The 23504-nt window shown below is 39.7% G+C and overlaps 1 protein-coding gene across 3 annotated transcripts in view; it reads right to left on the minus strand.

Annotated features, from left to right (window-relative positions):
* The window catches only part of GPHN (gephyrin), a 303175-nt gene that overhangs the window by 208224 nt on the left and 71447 nt on the right, over positions 1-23504 (minus strand). For all 3 annotated transcript variants that reach the window (XM_061998238.1, XM_061998239.1, XM_061998237.1), the window contains exon 2: positions 4400-4478. In XM_061998238.1, the coding sequence (XP_061854222.1) occupies positions 4400-4478 (79 nt within the window). The remainder of the gene's footprint in view (positions 1-4399; positions 4479-23504) is intronic.

The following is a 23504-nucleotide window of genomic DNA, read 5'->3' on the forward strand; positions in this document are numbered from 1 at the left end:
CACCAGCCTATTTCCTTCAATTACACCTGCTGTCTGCAGCTCTGCTGTTTAGGACCATTCATGGAAAGACATCTATAGTCTTCTCATAAAGTCTCCTCTGTAGAATGCAAAATTTTAAATATATTTTATCTGTTTCTGGAATGGTTGGGATGGCTGGAGCAGGTGCAGCACCTAAACCGTGTCACAGGCTTTGAGTATTCATAGCCACATTAAGAATCAATACAAGTTCCATCTAGTTTTTGATGATGTTAACTACCCTGATGCCAAACTGACACAAATACATATCTTTGTCATAGAAGAAAGGCAAAAAGGAAAAAAAGGGGAAAGAAAAAAAAAATTGCCCTTCCAGTTTTCTACAGTTACATAGGATCAAATATACATAAGACTTAATTTGCAGAGCTCTCCCCTACATTTTTAGAAATAGATTCTTGTTTCTTCATTACACGGACAGTTAGATTTTTTTCTATTTAAATAATCTCATCTGCTACAAATTAAACTAATTCTTTTTCATCAGTCAAAGAAAAAAATGCCTTTAATAATTTTTTATATTCTGTAGACAACTCACTTTCCCTTTTCCACAACTGTTTTCTAAATTAAGTAAGATCTGTCATGCACTGCACTTTCTAGCCGCTTTCTCCTCTTGCCATTCCCCCACATAACGTTATACCTAAGTTTTGAGTCCAAAACTGGGCACTGTATACGGCAGAGACATCATGGGGCTCTCAGCAACCTGATCTAGTTGAAGGTATCCCTGGCTCACTGCAGGACAGTTGCACTAGATGACCTTTAAATGTCCCTTCAAACCCAAACCATTCTATGATCAGCTGCAATGAATAAAGAACAGCAGTTAAGTCTCAAGCCACCTTTTCAGTTGAACCCCTAACCAACTTTTTGTTCACATTCAACTTTTCTGTAACGAACTACAAAATGAAATTTAACTGTAAAGTTGTTGCATGCTTTTTTCTCCCACAGTCAGTAACTCCTCACTTTCTATTTACTTGATATGCTTGGGGCTTTTTTAAGCAGCACTGCTATTTTCATTGACATTCAAGTAGAATGAGATTATCAAACTTCTAATTTGAGCAGCAGAGCCTTTATTACAAATGATGAGAGAATTGAAAACAGATCAAGTTTACAGAGTTCAGACTGCTGAAAACAGTTGGGGAAAAGACTACTCAGACAATTAGGCACATTTGATACAAATGACATACTAATTAAAAAAAAAAAAACAACCACCTTTCAATGCTGTCTTTACATAGTTTTAATGTGAAGACATGCTTTCCGCCCTTCAGAAAAAAGCCTTCTGCAGTAACAAAAGAGAAGTTGTCTGTGATGGAGCCAAGAGGGACAAACAACAACGGAGACACTGACATAGCTTAGAAAACAGTACGAAGTAGTTAAGCCTCATAAGAAATGGACACCATTTAAACTATACTTTACATGATGTATCAAGCCATCCTAACCTAAAGTCACTTAAAAGTTTTTTTTATACTATCCTCTCGGCATGCTATACTGTATTTCTACTTCCGCTACTAACCCATCACCTGCTAGTAAAGTGAACTATTAAAAGTATACTCTGATTATCTATTTATATGCTAATGAACATAAAATCTCTTGCACTCTCTTTGTTAAACTATTTTATTAGTGACATATATTACAAATACACTGAAAATCCTTAGACTGACAAAGTCATTGCATAGAAGGCATCAGGATTTATGTAAATCTGATAACAGATTACAAAGAAAATGGGCAGTTCATCTATAGTCAGAGTGAACCAAAGAAATCCCAAATGGTAAATATTAAACTGGTAAGAAGATGAATGAACTGTTATTTTTCTGTTCCAGGTATCATTATACGTGAAAATCTTAGGCAAATACTCTAATGAATTTAATTAAAATTCATTCTTACTACAAAAACTACATCTCACTGGCTGGCACTTTCATGCTTCCGTCCTAAGCTATCCTTTGCATAATAAAGAACTCAGACTTCATGGGATCTTAGAGCCGCCTACAAAAGGCTGTCTTAGATTGTTTCTTCAGTTTGGAGATTCGCTCACACTGTTACACATTTTGCAAGAAGTCTTTATAAGCACTCAGTTGTAAAGCTTAGGCAGGAAGAAGCAGACTATAATCTGTTATACAATATAGCTGTCATAAACAGTCCTTGAGACCTAACAAAGGTTTTGAGACTTTATTCAATCTTTCAAGATGATAAAAATGGCTATGTTGCAGTCCCTTATGCTTCTTATGCTTACAAGCTACAGAAATAAATTTCATTTATTTTGCAGGTGGCAATAATTTTACACAACCTTCTTCATATGAGTTATAGTCAGAGAAGGAAACTAGATGGTTTCATCACTTTTTGGTAAACAGTAATGAAAATGGTCATTCTACAACAAATTCATCTTTTCTGAAAATAAACTCCAGAGATGCAACATCAAAAGTATGTGTAGCAAGTAAGCACATCTGCAGCTCAAAAATCCACATTAAATTTTCAAAAAGAAAAAGAAAAATCAAACACTAAACACAGGGGTTTTTGGCAGATTTTGGTTGAAAATTAAGACCTTTGAAATACCCTTGACTTCAACACAGGCAGTAATTATTAAAAAATTAACTACTGCATTTTTTCTGTGAATCTCAAGCAACAATTTAACTTCTTCCCTATATCTCCATCATTTCAGAACTTTAAATTATAAAATACTACACTTGTCAAAATCTCCCAAGAATATGCATATATGCATGTCATTTATGTGTACCAACATGATAAAATAAATTCTGCATCTACTCCATTAATAAAATTCAGCTACCCTGTCACTGAAATAAGATGACAAATACACTTTATTTTCCACTACTGTCGTGATTCAGGCCCATCAGGGGACAAAAGGCCACGATTAGACTCAAGTATCACAGACTTAGGAATTCCTAAAGGGCAGGGAGGGCTTCACTGCCACTTATGGTCCAAGACAAAACAGACCAGGCTACTCAGCTTGGGGAAGAAAACAATAATTTAATCCAACACCAATTGAAGCATAACCATAAAACCCCAAAACATAACCAACAGAAAACAACACAGAGTAGTACAACCAGCCCTTCAAGACCACTTTCTCCCTCCCCCTCCCCTCTTCCCAGGCTCAGATCCCAGATCCCTGTGTCTTTTTCTCCTCCCCCCATGAACAGTTCAAGAGGGCAGGGAATAGGTGTTTCAGTCAGTCTGCTCTAGATGGTTTCTGCCATTTGTTTCTCCCCAGGGCAGGTGGGCTCCACACCAATCCTCCCTGCTCCTCCACAGGATACCTCACACACCCAGCAGCCCTGCACAGGCCATGCCAACATTCATATCGAAGGCTGCAGCTCCTCTCTGCCACTCATGTGTTTGCTCTGCGGCCTGCAGGCTCCATCACGGCCTGTGCCATGGTCGTCTCCTCACACAGTTTCTTGCCCATCTGGGCACATCTGCCCGGAGCTGCTGATGGCTCTCAGTCCGGCCACTGCCCTTCATGGGTTGCAGGGGCACAGCCTGTGTTCTCACCACGGGTTGCAGAGGAGTCTTCAGTGTGGTGCTCCTCTTTCCTTCCTCCTTCTCTGATTGTGGGGTGCGTGTGGTTGCCTCCATCTTGTACCACTCTTACACCTCCTCCCAATAACTTAAAATTCCCGTCCCTAAACAGTGATGGTAGAGGCACCAGATTGGCTCAGCTGGCCCGGAGGTGGGTCTGAACCCAAGAGCTGGGGGAAAGTCTGAGAACTCTTTACTAGGTCTTCACTGCAACCCCCTCCCCCTATTACCAAGCAAAAGTGGCTCCTCACTAAACCATGACAACTACTCAGCCAATACTAAAAAATGTAGCCTGGCAGTGTAAAGGCCCATCATATTAGGACCCACTGTTGGAATGCATTATCATTTGTGTCAAAAGCATGCCAATTTTTCCCACTTTCCTTCTCTCATAACAAGTTGTGCACAGTATCAAGAGCATCAAGAGTAGAGGAGGCAATATATATAAGCTGTATGAAATCAGACAGAAAGAAAAAAGATTCTGCGTGTTGACTCAAGATGACATAATTTTGCAGTAATCTAATTTATACTCAGTTCCTTCTTTAACAAAGAAGGGTAACAACCTGCATGCAACTTCTCCATAGAAATATCAGCATACACAATCTGTTAACCTCTGATGATTCTTGAACTCTTTACCATTATGTGCTCATTGGATGTTAATTCATGAACAGAAGTATGTAAAAAACAATATGGTTTTAATAACGTTTGTCTGTATTAAACACTAACAACTTGGTAAGCATCATATCACTAAAGCACTAAGTGCACTCCATCAGATAATTACAAAACTACTCACAAGGATATCATGAAGAAGCTTTTCTTTGCTTAGCAATAAGAGCCAGATACTCACAAAGAAGGGTCTTGGACCAGATCTTTAAGGTTTATCCCACTACGATCCTCAGCAAGGTTCCTGAAGCAACTGTCACTCACTAAAAAAAAACAGAAATAAAATTAAAACAAAACAAAAACAGAGGGGGGAAAAAAAAGGTGGAAATGTAAGAACAGAATGCAGTTCTTTCGATTAACTGGAAACACTTTTTAGTGTTGGGTGCAATTTGAATATTCAATATAAAAGTCTGATTTTCAGCGAGGTTTCTCTGAAACATAGGTCAACTTAAAGGAAAGCCATAAACTCTGTAACATAGATTTACGCTGAAATAACCTGTTTCAGCTGGTGTTCTTACTCCCTCTCTATCTGAAGCTACAGAAAACCTCAAACATAAACACTAGATGCATAGGTGCACACCGATATCCATACATTTCACAGTAGTGTATTTAATCATGAACCAGTCTTCACCAAATCAGAAACAGTGAGAGTTGCTATTATTTAAGTTCACAGATGCTCATGTGTTACCGAAGATATTTAATATGGGCAATATACATAACAACAATTAAGAGCAAGAATTTATTCTAAATAGATTATAATTAACTTACAAAGTGCATTTAAAGCAGCTAATCACTGTAATAATTGAAATTAAAATACAGTAAATTTCACAGAACTCTAAAAGAGCGTTAGTGAGTTTTCATTTTCTTTGCTATATTAAAAACAGAACAAAACAACAGAAATGATTTAAACTCAAAACTCCAAATCTATTCTCTTGGCTAATTCTCTCAGCACATGTACCTCATTCCCACAAGTTGTCTCACTTCTCTTAGTACCATGGCAAAACTGAGAAATGTAAAAATAGTAGTAACACAAATGCTTTCTAAGAAAAAAAAAAGATAATCAGTTCAAAGGAATTACAGTTATTTCTGACTACAACAAACTTTCTGAAGGACACAGAGGTTCTTATATGGCAAAATCAGTGTAAGGATCAATGTGCCATAACTAGTAAGGTAATCTACCGGAAGAAAGCTTATGAAGAAATTATTGATCAATTTCCAAAACCCAACGGGCCTCACATTTGGTGAAAGGGGATGTATTTAAAATCATCTGCCAAAGTGGATTGATTCTTTGAAAGATTCTGATTGAAAGATGATTCTTTACCTTTAAATGAAAGATACTCTTCTTAATTTACATCTATAAGTATTCATGTGCATCACCAGCATAAAAAAAAATGCAAATCAATCCCAAAATATGTTCTTTTCACAGATCATGATGCATACTGCGACAGACCTACCTAACATACTATAAAACTGCAGAATGTTTCTACTAGTACTCCTTGTTGCCAAAGCATCTCATGAGCATGAAGCCTGTTAAGTCTGCTGAGACACACATCCTGGAAGAAAGGGTCCCAGAAGATCGCACTGTGGTAGCTGATGGAACAGCTCTCATGCAAAGCCTCAAAGCTAACAGTATATGACAATAACAGCTGTATTTGTCAAGTGTTGGTAACATTGCTACACTTACCCACTTTGCACCTCAACACTGTAATAACCACCTTATAACCAAAGCTTTGCTTATCTGCCATCTCTGAAAACACTACCTAACAGTTGCTCATCACATGGAATCCCTGAAAGCCAGGCAGTATATCACACTGAGGCTCTTGTCTTTGAGGTAATTGCCACAGATCTTCAGTTTAAACAGCAGCGATTTGTGCTAACAAAGTTCAGAACTCTTAGCTAGTTCCACCCATAATAATTTAATTACTGTCTCTATAATTAAGAGAAAGCTACAAGTATGGAATTCACAAGCACTACCTACTTTGTCAGGGGACGTAACCTTGAGCACCTTGGGCCTTCAGAATGTTTTTTTTTATTTCCATGTCCATCTATTGCACTGAACCCAAGACCCTTCAATTTACAGTCCTGAGTTACTCCTGAGTTAAAGGAGTTAAAAGTTCCAAGATCAGCAGACTTACAAACAACCTCCACTAGATTACATGAGGTAAAAATATCTCAGCTAAATTAATATTTGATAGTTTATATTTGTCTCTTGTCAAATTTTGCAACAAAACAGTAAACAGAACATTTACCTACTGTCTTGTCATAAATTCTACACTAGTGATGTGTCAACACATCTCCTATATCAACATGATACATTATGAATAAAAATGGTAAAAAATGTTTCTTTACTATTGATAAATCAAACATTTCTTAAGCATTAAATTACTCTAAACATGTTGTATGTCTTCTACTGTCTTCTGCAATCTCCTCATCAAAAGAAATCACAACTATAATTCAGGCAATTATTGCAACTCTTCTAAAACTCTTATAAAGGGGAAATGAAAAAAACAAGATAAAATTATTTTATCAGTAAAACTGGCCATTATTCGTCTATATGTATCATGACAATTATAAAACAAAGTAGGTCTGTGTCTTACTTGTCTCAACATAACCCTAATATTATGGTATCATTTTTACAAATCATAGAATCATAGAATGGTAGGGTTGGAAGAGGCCTTTAGAGATCATCAACAGCCTGTTCCAGTGCTGGCTCACCCTCATAGTAAAAAAAACAAAGGAGACTGAGGGGGTATTTGAATATAAGAAAAAACTATTTCACTGTGAGGGTGAGGAAGCCCTGGCACAGGCTGCCCAGGGAGGGTGTGGAGTCTCCTTCCTTGGAGGTCTTCAGGACCCACCTGGACACATTCCTATGTGACTTGATCAAGGTTGAGCTGTTTCTGCAGGGGGGTTGGACTAGATGATCTCTAAAGGTCCCTTCCAACCTCTACCATTCTATAATTCTATATTTAAATGCAACTTTTTGTGTTCCAGCTTCATCCCATTACCCCTTGTCCTGTTGCAGGATACCATGCCCCAACCTCCTGACACCTACCATTTAGATATTTGTAAATATTAGTAAGATTCCCACTCAGTCTCCTCTTTTCTAGACTAAACAGCCTCAGTTCCCTCAGCCTTTCCTCATATGATCATCTGATCACCTGACCATCTTGGTGGCCCTGTGCTAAACTCTCTCCAGGAGTTCTCTGTCCCTCTTGAGCTGAGGAGCCCAGAACTGGACACAGGAGTGCAGATGAGGCCTCACCAGGGCAGAGGAGAGGGGGAGAAGAACCTCTCTTGACGTGCTGGCTACACTCTTCTTAATGCGTCCCAGGATGCCACTGGCCTTCTTGGCCACGAGGGCACATTGCTGGCTCATGGTTAGTTTATTATCAATCAGGATTCACAGGTTTCTCTCTGCAGAGCTGCTCTTCAGCAGGTCAGCCCCCAGCCTGTACTGGTCATGGGGTTGTTCCTTCCCAGATGCAGGACTCTGCACTTGTCCTTGTTGAACCTCATGAGGTTCCTCTCTGCCCAGCTCTCAAGCCAGTCGAGATCCCCCTGAATGGCAGCACAGCCTTCTGGGGAATCAGCCAGTCCTCCCAGTTTGGTGTCATCAGGGCACTTGCTGAGGGTACACTCTGTCCCCTCGTCCAGGTCATTGATGAAGATCTTGAACAAGACTGGCCCCAGAACTGATCCCCGTGGAACTCCACTGGCCACAGGCCTCCGACTCGATTCTGTTGAAAATTGCAAACCTTCCCACTAGTTAGTAGAGTTGGGCCATAAAAGCTTTAGATAAAAACACTAACTCAACATCAGTCAAATATCTACAAACTTTGAGAAACTCCTCATGTCTCCATTTTTTTTTCCTTATATTGTAGGAGAGTCAGAATGGTGGAAGGCTGCAAGATTCCAGGCCTCTTGTTAGGTTACTATTCTAGCCAGATTCAGAAAATATAGATGCCTCAGATAAACGTGAAAAATTTCAAGCTCATTTTTAACGATCAGGCATTCCAATAATTTTATTGGTATTCATCAAAATCAAATTTCTGAAGACTATAAAGTTTGACTATCATTGCCAATTAAATTACTAGCATTAATAGCAACAGGAGAGCTTCCAAAGAAAAGAAATAATTCAGTGGAATGGGCTGGAAATAGGACCTCTTACAGGAAGACTTTACTGTGCCCAGGTAAGAAAACAAATCATAGAATCATAGAATCATAGGATGTTAGGGGTTAGAAGGGACCTTTAGAGATCATCTAGTCCAACCCCCCTGCAGAAGGAGGTTCACCTAGATCAGATTGCATAGGAACATGTCCAGGCCGGTCTTGAAGACCGCCAAGGAAGGAGATTCCACAACCCCCTTGGGCAGCCTGTTCCACTGCTCCATCACTCTCATGGTGAAATGTTCAGGAACAAACATAGCAATGAAGCAGACTAGGCACTACATTTCTCATAGCTTAGAAAACCACAAATCAACACTGCATGCATTTTAAAAAATAGTACTCTGACTGAAATGCAAGCTATTTATTTTAAACAGGACATAGGGTTAAACTGTGTTTCATAAAATGGTAAGGTTGGAAAGGATCTTTAGAGATCATCTAGTCCAACCCTCAACTACATGCAGTAGAATGGCAAAAAAAACCAGGATGATCAATCAAGGATTGATTGAAGAAAAGGGAAAAGAAAACTTTGCATCACAGCCACAAATTTTACTATCTACACAAAGGTCATGTCTACCTTCTTGTCCTTAAAGCACTGCCAAAAGATTTCTGCACAGGACGTCTAATATGATCACAATCCCCATGCAGGATTTTATTGTCTTGCTTCAAAATTTACTATTTTATTAATCCTCAAAAGTTTATAAAAGGTAGTATTTCAAGCAGTGTTGAGTGCACGATTCATGGAGAGATACAGGCTTGTTAGGTGCTTCCCTCTACATATACACCAAGCGGCTGAGTCTGTGATCTGTATTACACCTCCTTTGTATACTTGCTTACAGACAAGAATCACAACAAAAAAAGCTCCCTAAAACACATTTGGTCCATGAGTATTGTACATACAATGACATTCTATAAGGTACTAGATTTTTTTTTTTAAGAAATTAAATATTGGCACAAATACCACAGGTATAGACTGAACTCACCCCTACCATGGAAACACATTGTCTAAAAAACATTACATTAAGGAGAAATCTCTAAACATCCATTAAACAGTCCAATTTCCAAGTGAGCAGTTACATATTTGAAAAGTGAAGAAGTTTTAGCAGTAGCTCCAATTCTCCCAATAGTCATCCTACTTTCAGCTTGTCTTTTCTATTACTGATGTCCTGTTTCTGACCCTGTCTACTCTTATGTCTATAAAGTAATGGAGATGGGAAGCCAATAAGGGAATACAGTTCTCACCTGTCAATTACATAGCACACAAAATTCCATATGAAAAGGTTAAAATCAGCATTCACACTCTAATGTGCAATCATCCAGTTTACAACAGCTGTGAAGCCTTCTCTCTTGGCATTTATGAACTTCTAAATCTGTCCAAACAATTTTTTTTCCTTTGCTTTCTTTAACAGAGTCTTAACTTAGATCATACTGAAGGAAAATGGATTATTAGCCTGTTGATTTCTGAAATGAAAAGTAGAAGTTCTTCACCTCTGAAGATAAATAATATGTCAAGTAGAGGCAGGATATAATCTGTTGTGAACTTTATCCTTTTTTTTTTCACGTCCCACAATTTGAAATAATATAGCCCTTTAAAACTGTCAATCTCTTACCCCATACAATGTATTCCCAGTAAACAAAAGTCCTCTTCAGATCAAAGCACTTTAAATTTTTAAATTCTACAGCTATTATTGCTCATTTTGGTACCATGTTATAGCAAAAAAATGCTACCACTACCTCTGAAAAATTAAGAGCCATGTATAGTTTGGTAAAGAAAATTAATAATCATAGAATAATACTGTTTATTTCTCCAATATAAAAATATGCAATTTCAAGAAACTGGAAAGCCTGACAGATTCTACTCTTTGTTCTCAGAATTCACAACTGCTTTTAGATTAGCTGTGGTTACCTGATAAAAAAATCTTGACAACAAAAATGCTACACTCAGAAAGACAGTAATTGGTAATTGTTATGCACTATTAGTTTGAAAATACACAAAGTACTACAACGGTGAACAGTATGCACTGAAGTATGAGATATCAGTTTCCTACATTTTTGTCTTTTCATCTCCTAAACCCATGGTGAGAACGCAGGCTGTACCCCTGAAACCCATGGAGGGCAATGACAGGACTGAGAGCCACCAGCAGCTCTGGGTGAGTGCGCCTGGACAGGCGAGAGACTGTGTGAGGAGGCGGCCATGGTGCAGGCCATGCTGGAGAGCCTGCAGGCCGCAGAGCAGACATATGAGAGGCAGAGAGCTGCAGCCTTTGGGATAAATGCATGTCAGAGTGGCCCGTGTAGGGGGGTACCCCACAGAGGTGCAGTGTGGGGAGCCTGTGTGGAGCCTGTCTGCCCTGAGGAAAGGCAAACGGCAGAAACCATCGAGAGTAGACTGACTGAAACCCCCATTCCCTGCCCCTCTGAGCTGTTCAGTTGGGGAGGAGATAAAGACACCAGGATCAGGGCTCTGAGACCAGGAAGAGGGGAGGAGTGGGGAGAAGGTGGTCTTAAAGGGCAGGTTGTACTCTTCATCATTGTACCACTCTCTGTTGTTTTGTGTTGGTTATGTTTTGGGGTTTTATAGTTATGTTTTAGTTGGTGTTGGATTAAATTATTTTCTGCTTTCTTCCCCAAGCCGAGTAGCCTGGTCTGTTTTGTCCTGGACCTTAGGTGGCAATTAAGCCCTCCCTGCCCTTTGGGAATTCTTAAGTTTGTGATGCTTGAGTCTAATTGTGGTATTTTGTCCCTGGATGGGCCTAAATCACAACAGATAGAAAGGAAAAAGACACAAGGTAAGCATATCTAAGATCTGCTTTAATACTTCTCTGAAATTAGTAGTTTTATCACAGGTTAGAACAGCTGTGTTTACAGCAGATACCAAGAACCACTCATTATAGGGCAGGCTTTACAAGAAGGTCTTGATTTTCACCTTTCCTCACTTCTTCAGTGGATATCTGAGGGTTTTTTGCATTACTCTAAAAATATATATATTCTTATTCCTAATTTTAGTTTTCTTGGTTTTTGGGTTTTTTTTGCGAAAGCAACGCGTTTAGTTTTTTGGCTAATAACACCTGAAACAATTCACAGCACCTTCTGCAGGCCAAACTTATCAGCTTACATAGATTCTTAGTTGCAATGTTCATTAATCAAGTCTACAATCAACCTCACTATGTGCACTTTTAAATATGATGAAGTATGTCTATGCTAGATGCTGGCACATTTCACATCTTATCTGCCAACTTAAGAAATAGAACCATTCAGAAGAAAAACCATACTTCATTTTTCTAATGAGACATTCTATCTATAAACACTGTATTTCTTATGTAAAACACTCCAGTGACTTCTCATTTTCCTCTGTCCCCAATACACAAAGGTCTTATTATGGACCTCTGAGACCAGGTTTGCACAATTAATTATTGATAGGATTTAAGAAACCACACATTATGCCATGCAGTATCACCCCTCTTTGCACAGCTAAATGCACATAGACCTGCTGATACATAGAAAATATTCCAGGACCAACTCACAGGCCCCAGCGCCTCAGTGTCCTGTCTTCTCTCTTCTCATATTATATAGTCCCAGACATCAGAAATCAGGTAGTTTGTCATCCTCAAGGAACTTAAGGCATTTGTCACACAGTTGAATGTATTCCGCCAAATTTAACAGAAACCACCGCAAAGCAGAAACCAATGAAAAAACACACAGTAAAAAAGGGCAGTAAAAGAAAAGCTACTAGGTTTGGTGTTATTCAGGTCGTTGTCCAGCACCCAAAGTACCTAAACCTCTATCATAGTACAACGCAGCAACTCCAAACTTGAGGACTGAGTCATTGCCCAGAAGGGCTGTGGAGTCTCCTTCCTTGGAGGTCTTCAAGACCCACCTGGACATGTTCCTATGCAACCTGATCTAGGTTGATCTGCTTCTGCAGGAGGGTTGGACTAGATTATCTATATAAAGGTCCCTTCCAACCCTACCATTCTAGGTTCTATGATTGTATTTGCACTTTGAGAAGATGTCTTTCCCAAATTGAGACCTACAACCACACACTACAGGACTTCTGAGGAAGGACACTATGAATTTTAGACTGAATTACATTAATTAATTTAGATTAATTTTAGATTACAGGATGAGGAAAACAACCAAGTATAACTCTGACCTTCATGAAGACTGTTAAATCATAGGCAGTTGTAAGATTTCAAAGACTGAAGGTGTAATCATTGCAAAATAACTCCAGTAAACACATAATGTCTACATGCATGCTATGGACAAACATCTCCATTACACACAAGGACTTAAGAAAAATACATTCTTTCTTTTCTTTTCCAGCACATGGACCCAGTCTGGTGTACCTGCACCTTTTGCTTTGCATGCCTAATGAATTATCTTGGACAGAGGAGTCTCCTGTAAGCAATTATATGGTAACAATTTATTTAACGCATCTCCATATGAAGCCCTGCAAGCACCATACTGAGCTATAAAAGGCATTCTTTTTTTCTAGTAGCTGAGATGACAAAAAGATGTCAAGATTAAAATTCAGTTGTAGCTATCTATTTCACTGGGTATAAAAACGTCCATTCATGCAAAGGAATCTAAACTATTCTTTTCAATCATTAGATGATTAAATCTTTAAACAATGTAAAAATAATGTAAAATGAGGATATGAGTTTAAAATAAAATTTAGTAAAAAATACTCATATATTTAAATATATTACCATCTAAACAGTATTTAACTATTTTACATCAACTACTTTTCCCCAAATCTAGTTTTTATGAACTAAATTATATCAATGTTTATAAAATTAAATTCACTGAATGTAAGATCTTAATAGTTTATGGTAAAATTCTTTATAGAAGTGGAAAAAACAGTATTATCAAAAGTGCCTACAATGAACCTTAAAAATAAGACAATTCTTTTTTGTCCAAAACATAAGTATTATCTAGAGATAGCTTTTTTGGTACTAATATTCTGAAGCCTCCTTAAAACAAGTGGTAGTACAAAATATACTGTTTCAAAACAGAAACACTTTAAGGAGGAATTTTAAACTCTAACTAGAAAAAACAAATAAAAACAATAGCAGAAGTGGTCAAGAAAACAAAGTGCATTAAGATAAATCCTCCAGTTTGTTTCAAAAGCAACAATCACCATATAGTTTGGGATTTTTTAAGATCAACTTTCCATTATCAGAAGTAAAAGAATACCTCGGATAATAGGCACACAAAATGCACACCAAACCTACTTGGCTTCATAGCATTCAACCCAGGCTATCACACACTGTTTCTGGGAAGTCTTACTTGTCCAGATGCAGCACTGCGTTTGGACTTACTTAATTAGCAAGAGCTCAGTTTGAAATGAGCCCTCCTAAATCTAGACCATAAGGCAGAAAACACATTAGAGTCAGCTTGGATACATCAGGACTAGCTAGCACTGAGGAATGTCTATTAAATCCTTACCAACCTTCACTGATTTTATACACTTTAACACCGCTATCTAAGTTTAGGTCAGGAAACACTTCAACAGATACAGCTAAGCTAACTTTACAGGGTGCCAACTCTGTCATGGCAGAGTTTATTAGCTCAGATTTGTGGCAGTGTAAAGGCATCTAAGCTCTTGGAAGAAACAGAGTTTCATTCATACCATGCTGATCTAGTCATGCCATTTCAGATTTTGTTGGCTTCCAAGGGCTTCGCAATTATCCTGTGCAGCAGGAAGCTGTGTTTCTTCACTATGATCTGGAAATGCACCATAGGTCCTTCCAGAACATTGAGCTGCTAGGTAAGAGATCTAGATACATTTACCTTGAATAACTGCTGATATCAAATGCTGTAGAGAAAAGTGCAGGTTCTAAATCCCAGAATTATCAATGTTGTTTATGGTTAGTTCACTTCTGCCCCTACTGTTGGCAGTGGTGAAGACCTCAGTGGGGCAAGTGCTACTCAGGTGCCACAGCAGAAAAGGGTATCTCATCAGAAAGCTTATATTTTACGAAACAAAAAACTCCAAAATAAACAAGGATTTCTTCCCTACCATTCTATGATTCTATGATCTGAACATTTTTCAGTGAACTGGTTCCCAGAACTGACATTAACTCCGTTATCCCATTATTTGTTTTCATGCATTTGTTCCTCACGGGATCACAAGTCCTGACAGCAAACCTGCTCAGGTGTGGGCTCCTCTCTCCCCGTAGGCTCCCACGTCCTGCCAGGAACTTGCTCCAGGGTGAGCTTCCCACAGAGCCACAGCCTCCTTCAGGCATCCACCCACTGCAGCATTGGGTCTCTGCTTTCCAGTGGCTTCCGTGGACTGCAGGAGGACAACCTGCTTCACCATGGTCCTCACCACAGGTCACAGGGGAGTCTTTCTTCCAGGGCCGAAGCACCCTCCTCCTCCCTCCTTCTCCACTGACCTTGGTGTCTGCAGAGATGTTTTCACATTCTCACTCCCTGTTGCTGCTGCAGTTTTGCAACTGTACAGCAACTTCTTCTCCTCAAATATGTTATTCACAGAGGTGTCACCTCCATCACTAATTGGCCAGGCCTGGGTCAGGTGCAGGGTCTAGCTTAGAACTGACTGGTCCTAACTCTGTGAGCTACAGGGGAAGCCTCTGGCAACTCTTTTTTTTAAAGAAGCCACCCCTGTAGACTCCCCACTACCAAAAAACCTGGCCCAGGCAAAACCACTACAGCCCTGTACAACCCTCATCTCACAAGAGCCCAGAGAGCTCTAGTCCAATGTTTCCTCCTTTGAATGTTCTTCCATGCATTCACTTCTAACTTTCCACCTGTACTGTATTCTTTTTGAGCTACCGTATTTTAGCCATGCTCAAAATTGCATTCTGTAATAGCTACAGTAAAATTAGAATTACTGATGCAGTATATCGCCTAGATTATTTTCCTGTTTGTTTCAGCTACCTAAACATGATTTTTGTCTTAATCATGCTGCTCATTTACTAATTTACTTTGTCTTTCAGGTACTCACAGTAATTTCTATTCTAAAACTCCTTTGCAACATACAAATGTTATCATTTTGCTGCTGTCCTTTTTTGTGTATGTAACTAAACAATACATCTTTTTTTCCTCAGAAAAAAAAATATATTTTCTGTAGATAATCTTGTCACACTGATACTGACTGCTTACTCTCGTCCATTAGTTCAATCTCTTGGCTGACTCTGTATCTTTAACAACATTTAACTTTAAGCCTGCAAGCAACAAAATGGGAGAAGCCTTTAAACCTGTCATCTCTCATCTACTTGTTTATACTGGCAACAAATCAAATCAATCAATCAATCAATCAAAATGTCAGTTGTCAGGACCATACAAATCATTCTGGCATCTGTAGAGGAATGACACCCCATATAACACTTGCTCCTGTCTATTTAAAGTTCTCGCAGCTCAAAAGAAACCCATCAGTCTCCACATTTGTAACATATCAACATGCAGCATCCTGAAAAGGGTTCCCCCTCACTAGCTTCTTCTATGCATCCAGCCAAGGCAACAGTCCTGGAAATGAGACAAATAGAGCGGCAAAAGAATACCAACAGGTTCCTATTGACAGATCCCAGAGAGACAGAATTCCCTAGCAATGACAGACCACCTCCTGTCTCTCTCACTGGGTTTGGTGCGTATGTCTGTTGGCATGCTTTGATGCAGCTGGGCATTACAGGCTCTTGACATACAGTCTCAGGTTGTGTATGTGTGTGGCTGTGTCAGTTAGGAAGGCTAAATAGGATATGACCCACAATCTGGGCTCATTTCTTGTCACTCTTATATCCCTACCAAGATTAATATGTTCTTGTAGCCCTCCTGAAACTCCAAGTAATATTTGTAAACCGTTTTCTTTATTTGCTCTGAGTCCTCCCTGCTTGATCAATGAGGAGGAAGAGGAGAATTACAGGGTTATTATTATTATTGACTGCACCATTAGCAATCTTCATGGTTCACAAATGGCCAAAAAAAAATAGATGCAAATGGTATATGCCATTGAAAAGTTTGGCATCTCTCCTGTCATTATAGAATGAATTTTGTTCTTACTGAAATCACAGAATCATAGAATGGTAGAGGTTGGAAGGGACCTTTACAAATCATATAGACCAACCCCGCTGCTAAAGCAGGATCACCTAGATCAGGTCGCATAGGAACGTGTCCAGTTGGGTCTTGAAGACCTCCAAGAAAGGAGCCTCCACAACCCTCCCTGGCAGCCTGTGCCAGGGCTCCCTCACCTGAACAGTGAAATAGTTTTTTCTTATATTTAAGTGGAACTTTTTGTGTTCCAGCTTCATCCCATTACCCTTTGTCCTGTTACTATCTACTATAGAAAAAAGGGATGTCCCAACCTCTTGACAGCCATCCTTTAGATATTTATAAATGTTAATAAGATCACCCCTCAATCTCCTCTTCTCCAGACTAAACAGCCCCAGTTCCTGCAGTCTTTCCTCGTATGACAGATGTTCCAGTCCCCTGATCATCTTGGTGGCCCTGCACTGGACTCTCTCTAGAAGTTTTCTGTCCCTCTTGAGCTGAGGAGCCCAGAACTGGACACAGGACTCCAGATGAGGCCTCACCAGGGCAGAGGAGAGAGGGAGAAGAACCTCCCTTGACCTGCTGGCTACACTCTTCTTGATGCATCCCAGGATGCCACTGGCCTTCTTAGCCACGAGGGCACATTGCTGGCTCATCTTTGAGCTATGTGAAGATTATAAAAATGGGACTGGATATCAATGTTATGTTAGGAAAGATGGAAACAATTTTCTGACAAACTTATTTCTTTTTTACTGTGTATTCTAAGATTTGAAATATTAATAAAATGACATTTTAGACAGGCTGTTGAGTGGATGGCAAACTGAATGCATCATGTGATTTACTAGTTTGTTCTCTGAAGTAAGTACTTATTTTTAAAAAAAGTCTTGAAATTTACCGGCATGCATGGTATGCATGCTTTGTATGCAGTTTTCCTGAATTTCACTATTGATTTCTGTGTATTTAGATAAACATATTAAGAATCATAACAGATACTGTGAATTAATTCTGCAGAATTTTTTAAAATTACTCTCATTCTCCTCTCATTCATCAAGTGACAATTAATACTTATTATTGGAGGCAAAAATTTTTTTTTTACCTGGTGACACAGGTATGTGACGTGCTGTTTCCAGCAGTAGATTGGCAAGATGAAAAGGTGCATGATGAGGCTTTAAAATAATCTGCCCCATTTAAGAGCTGTATCTCAGTTTCTACTAGTTAAATTTGGTTTGGTCTGGGATACCCAGACTGGGATGCCTAACGAGGTTGCAGACTCTCCATCTTTGGTAGTGTTCAAGACTCTGGAAGTCTCCCTGAACAAGTTGATCTTACTAGACTTGCTTTGTGGGGATTGACCTACTTGACCTTCACAGCTTTTCTTCCAACATAAACTCTTCTGTGATTCTATAAAAAGGCTTCTGTGTCATATTTTAAAATTTGACTTATTGCAGTTTCAATATAAAAACTTGGCTTCCACAACTGAGAAAATACAGACATTAATATTAGATGCCTATAACATCAGTAGCCTCTAGTTACATTCTGGAAGAGAAGTAGCAAGCTGAAAATTCATATGAATGTCCAATTAAAATAATTTGCAATACCTATTTGCAATTAGAACTGCCAGCAGAAGCACTGCTTTCTTTAAGGGTTGCTGTTTTTAGGAAACCATCACATTTCTAGTACTCTAGTGTCACAAACTAAGCAGGGAGGCCTACAGATTGAAAATGGAACTATTACCAGATGTTAAAAACAGGTTAATGGCAAACTGTAACATAAATTAAGATTCTATAAATAGTAGTGCTTTCATCAGAATACATAAGAAAGCATCCTTAATGTACTTTGCCACAAATGGGATGCTATAACATTATTTCCTGAAGCATCTTAGACAGTATATCTATTTAAAATAATTACTGATCACAGACTCTATTATAAAAAGTGACAGAAAATTCAGCATTGTTGAGAATTCTCTAGCGACTGGATTGCCCACCATTGGAAAGGCTTTCAAATATCAAGGTATTTTTTCAGAATTTTCTAGTGAAAAAGTAATTTGAGATCTTAATAATAAAGTGACTCTTCTCTTGAACACTCCTTGTTTATAATGCAAGCTTTGGGTTTTTTTCATTTTGTATACTCTACTGCATTCTCTTCCATACATTTTAAGCATTTCAAAGACATCTATGGAGAGAAATGAAACTGGTATTTAAGAATTTTATTTAAGTCTGAGGATCCTGTTTTTAGTTCATCTGTTCAGATTTGTATCCTGCCATTGTTAACAAGAAATGCAAACAAAGATCAGCATAGGCAGAGCAAAGCCACCGGTCAGAAGGGCATAGACGGGCTTGGCTATAAGATGCTCTCCTCTGAAGAGGCAGTGTCAGGCTGTGAAATGTTTTAAAGAAGTATCTAAACTCTAACTGCACAGCAAGGCATACACTTTTTTGCTGTTCCATAGCTTGCAAAGATGTTAAAATATTTGAAATTATTTTTGTTGTGAAGAAATGGCACTTTGTTCATGGCATTGCTGTTTAATTTGCAAATATTTCACCAGGCCAGCACATCAATACATCATAGTCAGCTGTTAACTGTGAAATGATGAGAGCTTTTTCAAAACAAAAACTGATGCCAACAACAAAGATATGCACTGTATTGCTTTATAATTTTTATTTTGATGTTTTGTGTTTTCTATTGAAGCCTATTGGCAACACCCGAAATCATGAGGGAGATTAACGTTTCCAGCTGATCAGCTGATACACATAGCATGTGTCACATAACATCTAAGAGATGACAGCTTTTCAATGAAAATGCATGAGTGTCCACAATCAAAAAGAACAATGAAAGATACTGGGGATAGAGAGGGTGATGGGCTACAAACCGTTTCAGCTGAGCTGTCCCTCCTCGCTCCCTAGTAAAACCTTTATTTGCTTTAACCATGCAAGAGCACAAAGAAAACTATATCACTTCTGAAGTCTGCACACTCATATTATAAAGACATAAATATCAAAATATATAAAATACATAAAATTTATGTATCTATAAATATATAAAATATAAGCATGGTGGCTCACACTGCTGATGCATCCAGGCAATACCCAGCAGTAGATTGTGCAAGAAAACAGAGAAAAAAGCTCAAGAGGAGACTTTAAAATAATTTAATCCAACACCAACTAAAGCATAACCTTAAAACCCCAAAACATAACAAACACAAAACAACACAGAGTGGTACAACAATGAAGAGCACAACCAGCCCTTTAAGACCATCTTCCCAGGTCCAGAGCCCTGATCCTGGTGTTTTTACCTCCTCCTCCCCTGAATGGGTCAGGGGGACAGGGAGTGGGAGTTTCAGTCAGTCTATTCCTGATAGCTTCTGCTGTTTGTCTCTCCTCAGGGCAGGTGGGCTCTGCACCAGTCCTCCCTGCACCTCCGTGGGGTACCTCTCACACACGGCAGCCCTGCACAAGCTGCTCCGACGTACATTCATCCCAAAGGCTGCAGCTCCTCTCTGCCTCTCGTGTGGGTTTACAGCCCGCAGGCTCCAGCACGGCCTGCGCCATGGCCACCTCCTCAGAGTCTCTCACCCGTCCAGGTGCATTCACCTGGAGCTGCTGGTGGCCCTCAGTCCTGCCATTGCCCTGTATGGGTTGCAGGGGTACAGCCTGCACTCTCACCACAGCTTGCAGAGGGGTCTCTGGTCAGGTGCTCCTCCTTCCTTCCTCCTTCTCTGACTGTGGGGTCTGCATGGTCACCTCCATCTTGCATCACTCTTACACCTCCTACCAGCACTTTAAATTCCCGTCCCTAAATAGTGATTGTAGGCCACTAGATTGGCCCAACTGGGCTGTAGGTGGGTCTGAACCCAGGAGCTGGGGGAGAGTCCAAAAACTCTTCACTGCAACCTGTTCCCCCTGTTATCAAGCAAAAACAGCTCCTTGCTAAACCATGACACTGAGTATAGTGGTTTTGCCTGGGCCAGGTTTTTTAGTAGCAAGGAGAGCTACAGAGGTGGCTTCTTTCAACAAAGAGCTGCCAGAAGCTTCCCCTGTAGCTGATAGGGTTGATACCAGTCAATTCAAAGGTGGACCCCACACCTGACCCAGGTCTGGCCAATTAGTGATGGAGGTAACACCTCTGTGAGTAACGTATTTCAGAAGTTGCTGCACAGTTGCTAAACTGCAGCAGCAACAGGGAGTGAGAATGTGAAAAAATCTCTGCAGACACCAAGGTCAGTGGAGAAGGAGGGGGAGGAGGGTGCTTAGGCCATAGAAGAAAGACTGCCCTGTGACCTGTAGTGCAGCCCATGGTAAGGCAGCGGTGCCCCTGCAGCACATGGAGGTCACTGAAGAGCAGATATCCACTCGCAGCCTGTGGAGGACCTCACGCCAGAGCGGGTGGTTGCCTGAAGGAGACTGTGACTCCATGGGAAGCTCACCATGGAACAAGCTCCTGGCAGAACTTGGGAGTCTGTGGGGAGAGGAGCCCATGTCAGAGTAGGTTTGCTGTCAGGACTTGTGATCCTGTGAGAGACTCAGGCTGGACCAGTCGGTGCCTGAAGGACTGTTCTGCCAGTGGGTGACCCATGTTGGGGCAGGCTGTGAGGAGCTGCCCCCGCGGGAGGGCCCATGCCAGAGCAGTTCGTGAGGGACTGTCTCCCATGGGAGGGACCCCACAGTGTAGTAGTGGGAAGTGTGATGATGCTTCCCCATGAGAAGAAGCAGCAGCAAAGTCCATCTGTAATGAAGTGACCGCAATCCCCATCCCCGATCCCCTGCACCACAGAAGGAGAAGAGAGTCCTGGAAAGAGGGAAGGGTGAGGGGAGGTGTTCTCATCTTCCTGTTCTTACTGTTCCTTTAATAAATCAAACCCTTTTTTATCCCCAAGTTGAGTCTGTTTTGCCCATGACTCTAATTGCTGAGCTCACAAAACGTCTCGTCATATTTCTCTCTCTCTCTCTTTTCCAGTTTAGGAAGGGGAATGATTTTATGACTTGGACACCTGGCTAAACCACCACACTATCTTCTTAGAATCAGCTATAAGATTTTTAGGGTTTCAGAGTCGCATACAAATGCAAAAGCTCTTTTCTAATTTTGCTAGATTCCAGAATATCCTGGCAAAGAAACTGTCTCATTGCTCTACGGGCCACCTCATGTGTGATTATCTCATGGTGTCACTCAACAGACTAGCACAGAATAAGACAGCGCTGGCATCCTGATGGGTCAGGGGACAGATAAGCTGGACAAGGTGGCCTCCAGAGCTCCCTTCCCAGTCTCAGCTTTCTGTAAGCAGCATCAGCAGCTGCCAGTTTTTCTGGTTGACAAGAGTTTTTAGGAGATGTGCTTGTATACAAGTCACTGCTCCTTAGCTCTCCGTAACAACATTTTTAAGGGATTCATGGGAGACAACAGACTGCTTGGCAGAACTTCTGTAACACACATTTGTAACTAAATTCTTCTTCCTTCAACATTTTGTCTTAAAAGTTCTGAAATACAAATAACTTCATATTTCTTCCAAAATTTAGTTCTTACCTATTTTGGCACACAAAGCCATGAAATCCCATCTGACCACATACACAACATTACAACAGAGAGAGAGGAAAAAAAAAAAGAAAGAAAAAACCTATCATTTAAACGGTAGTGGTGCTGAATACTGCTTTAAGCCTTTCCACTAAATCTGGGCTAAATTCGGGATTTCTCCACTAGTCTTGAGGAATATAGATTTGAGGAGAACAAAGAAAACAGTAATTTTAAAAGTCCCAAAAACTAAACTATGATGATGTGTTCATAATTCTTATCATATACCTAGATGCTGCATAGAAGCAATCATCTCTAAATTCAGACAGAAAATGTTCCTAAGTACCTTAAAAAAAATCTTAACACCTTAGTTAAAACTATGAACATAATCACTATTGAACTACTAAAGCTCATATTGGCTGCTTCACCTGTTCACTGAGAAAGCCTATTTTGTTCCTCCAAAGAACTGTTCTGTGAGCATGAAGCTGGTAAGCAACTAAACTTTTTACAGTGTCAGCATTTATACATTTATAAAGCACATAAAGTTTTCAGCATTGCTGTGACAGGGAAAACTCTGACTGCCAGATATACATACTATATCTATCATACTATCTTCAGTAAAGAAGCTTTTGTCTATGGAAATTACTTAAATGCTGTCCATACATCTCTGTGCCAACCTCCCTTTTCCCCTTCTCTCACATTTCCTTCAAAATATTGTTTTTTAATCTTTTTAATCAGCTTCAGAGGGATTTTGCAAAATTAGAGATGTCAAAGTTTGCAAGTCATTACATAAAATTAGAAACAGCAAAGATAGCAAGATGGAAAGTATGGGAAAAGAGATGGTTGGAGACAGGAGACGCCAATTAGTGCCCTTACAAAGACAAGGCTCTTATCTATTCTAGTCCATTAGCTGCCAGTCAATCAACATGCACATAGTGAGCATTGGATGAATCAATTACCCACTGTGTGACTGTGTAGTACCACTCTTCAGCTTAACAGTTTATTTATAATCTAGTGTTTGGCTAGTTTCAAATGAAGTAATAGTTAGAACGATGTGAAACAACTTCAGCAAACTCAAACCCAAGAATTATTTCTAATGTTCAATATCCAAGACACATTGGCAACTTGTGAACATCCATGTTGGTGTTAAACTATTTAATGTATAAAGATTCAATAATGTCTTAAAAAAACCCCAATCCCAGTACTAAAATGAGTATGATTCAAAAGGAAGTTAAATGTATTATGGGTAACAAGGCAAGTTCTGAACTAAGAGACAAGTAGTGCTATTTTGGGAAGTGAACAGATGGCTACAGAAAAGCAGACCCAGAAATCAAGAACAATACAGAGAGTCAGAGCAGGGCAGCTGAAGTGCAGGATCACTGGAGAACACGCTTTTCCTATTTTATTGCATACAGTTTGTGACAACCTCAAGATACTATGAATCTGCAATAGAAAAGACAGAAATTTAATTTTTGCAGTTATCTCAGTGACTTGCAGAGCAGTTTTGGCTATTTTTCTTCCTTGCTCTGTGCATACATTGATACACAACCATTTAGAAAATCTCACTACTTTGCCAAAACTGATATACTTTTTCTATGAAATAACAG

Source organism: Colius striatus, chromosome 6 (assembly GCF_028858725.1).
Source record: "Colius striatus isolate bColStr4 chromosome 6, bColStr4.1.hap1, whole genome shotgun sequence".
Taxonomy (NCBI): Eukaryota; Metazoa; Chordata; class Aves; order Coliiformes; family Coliidae; genus Colius; species Colius striatus.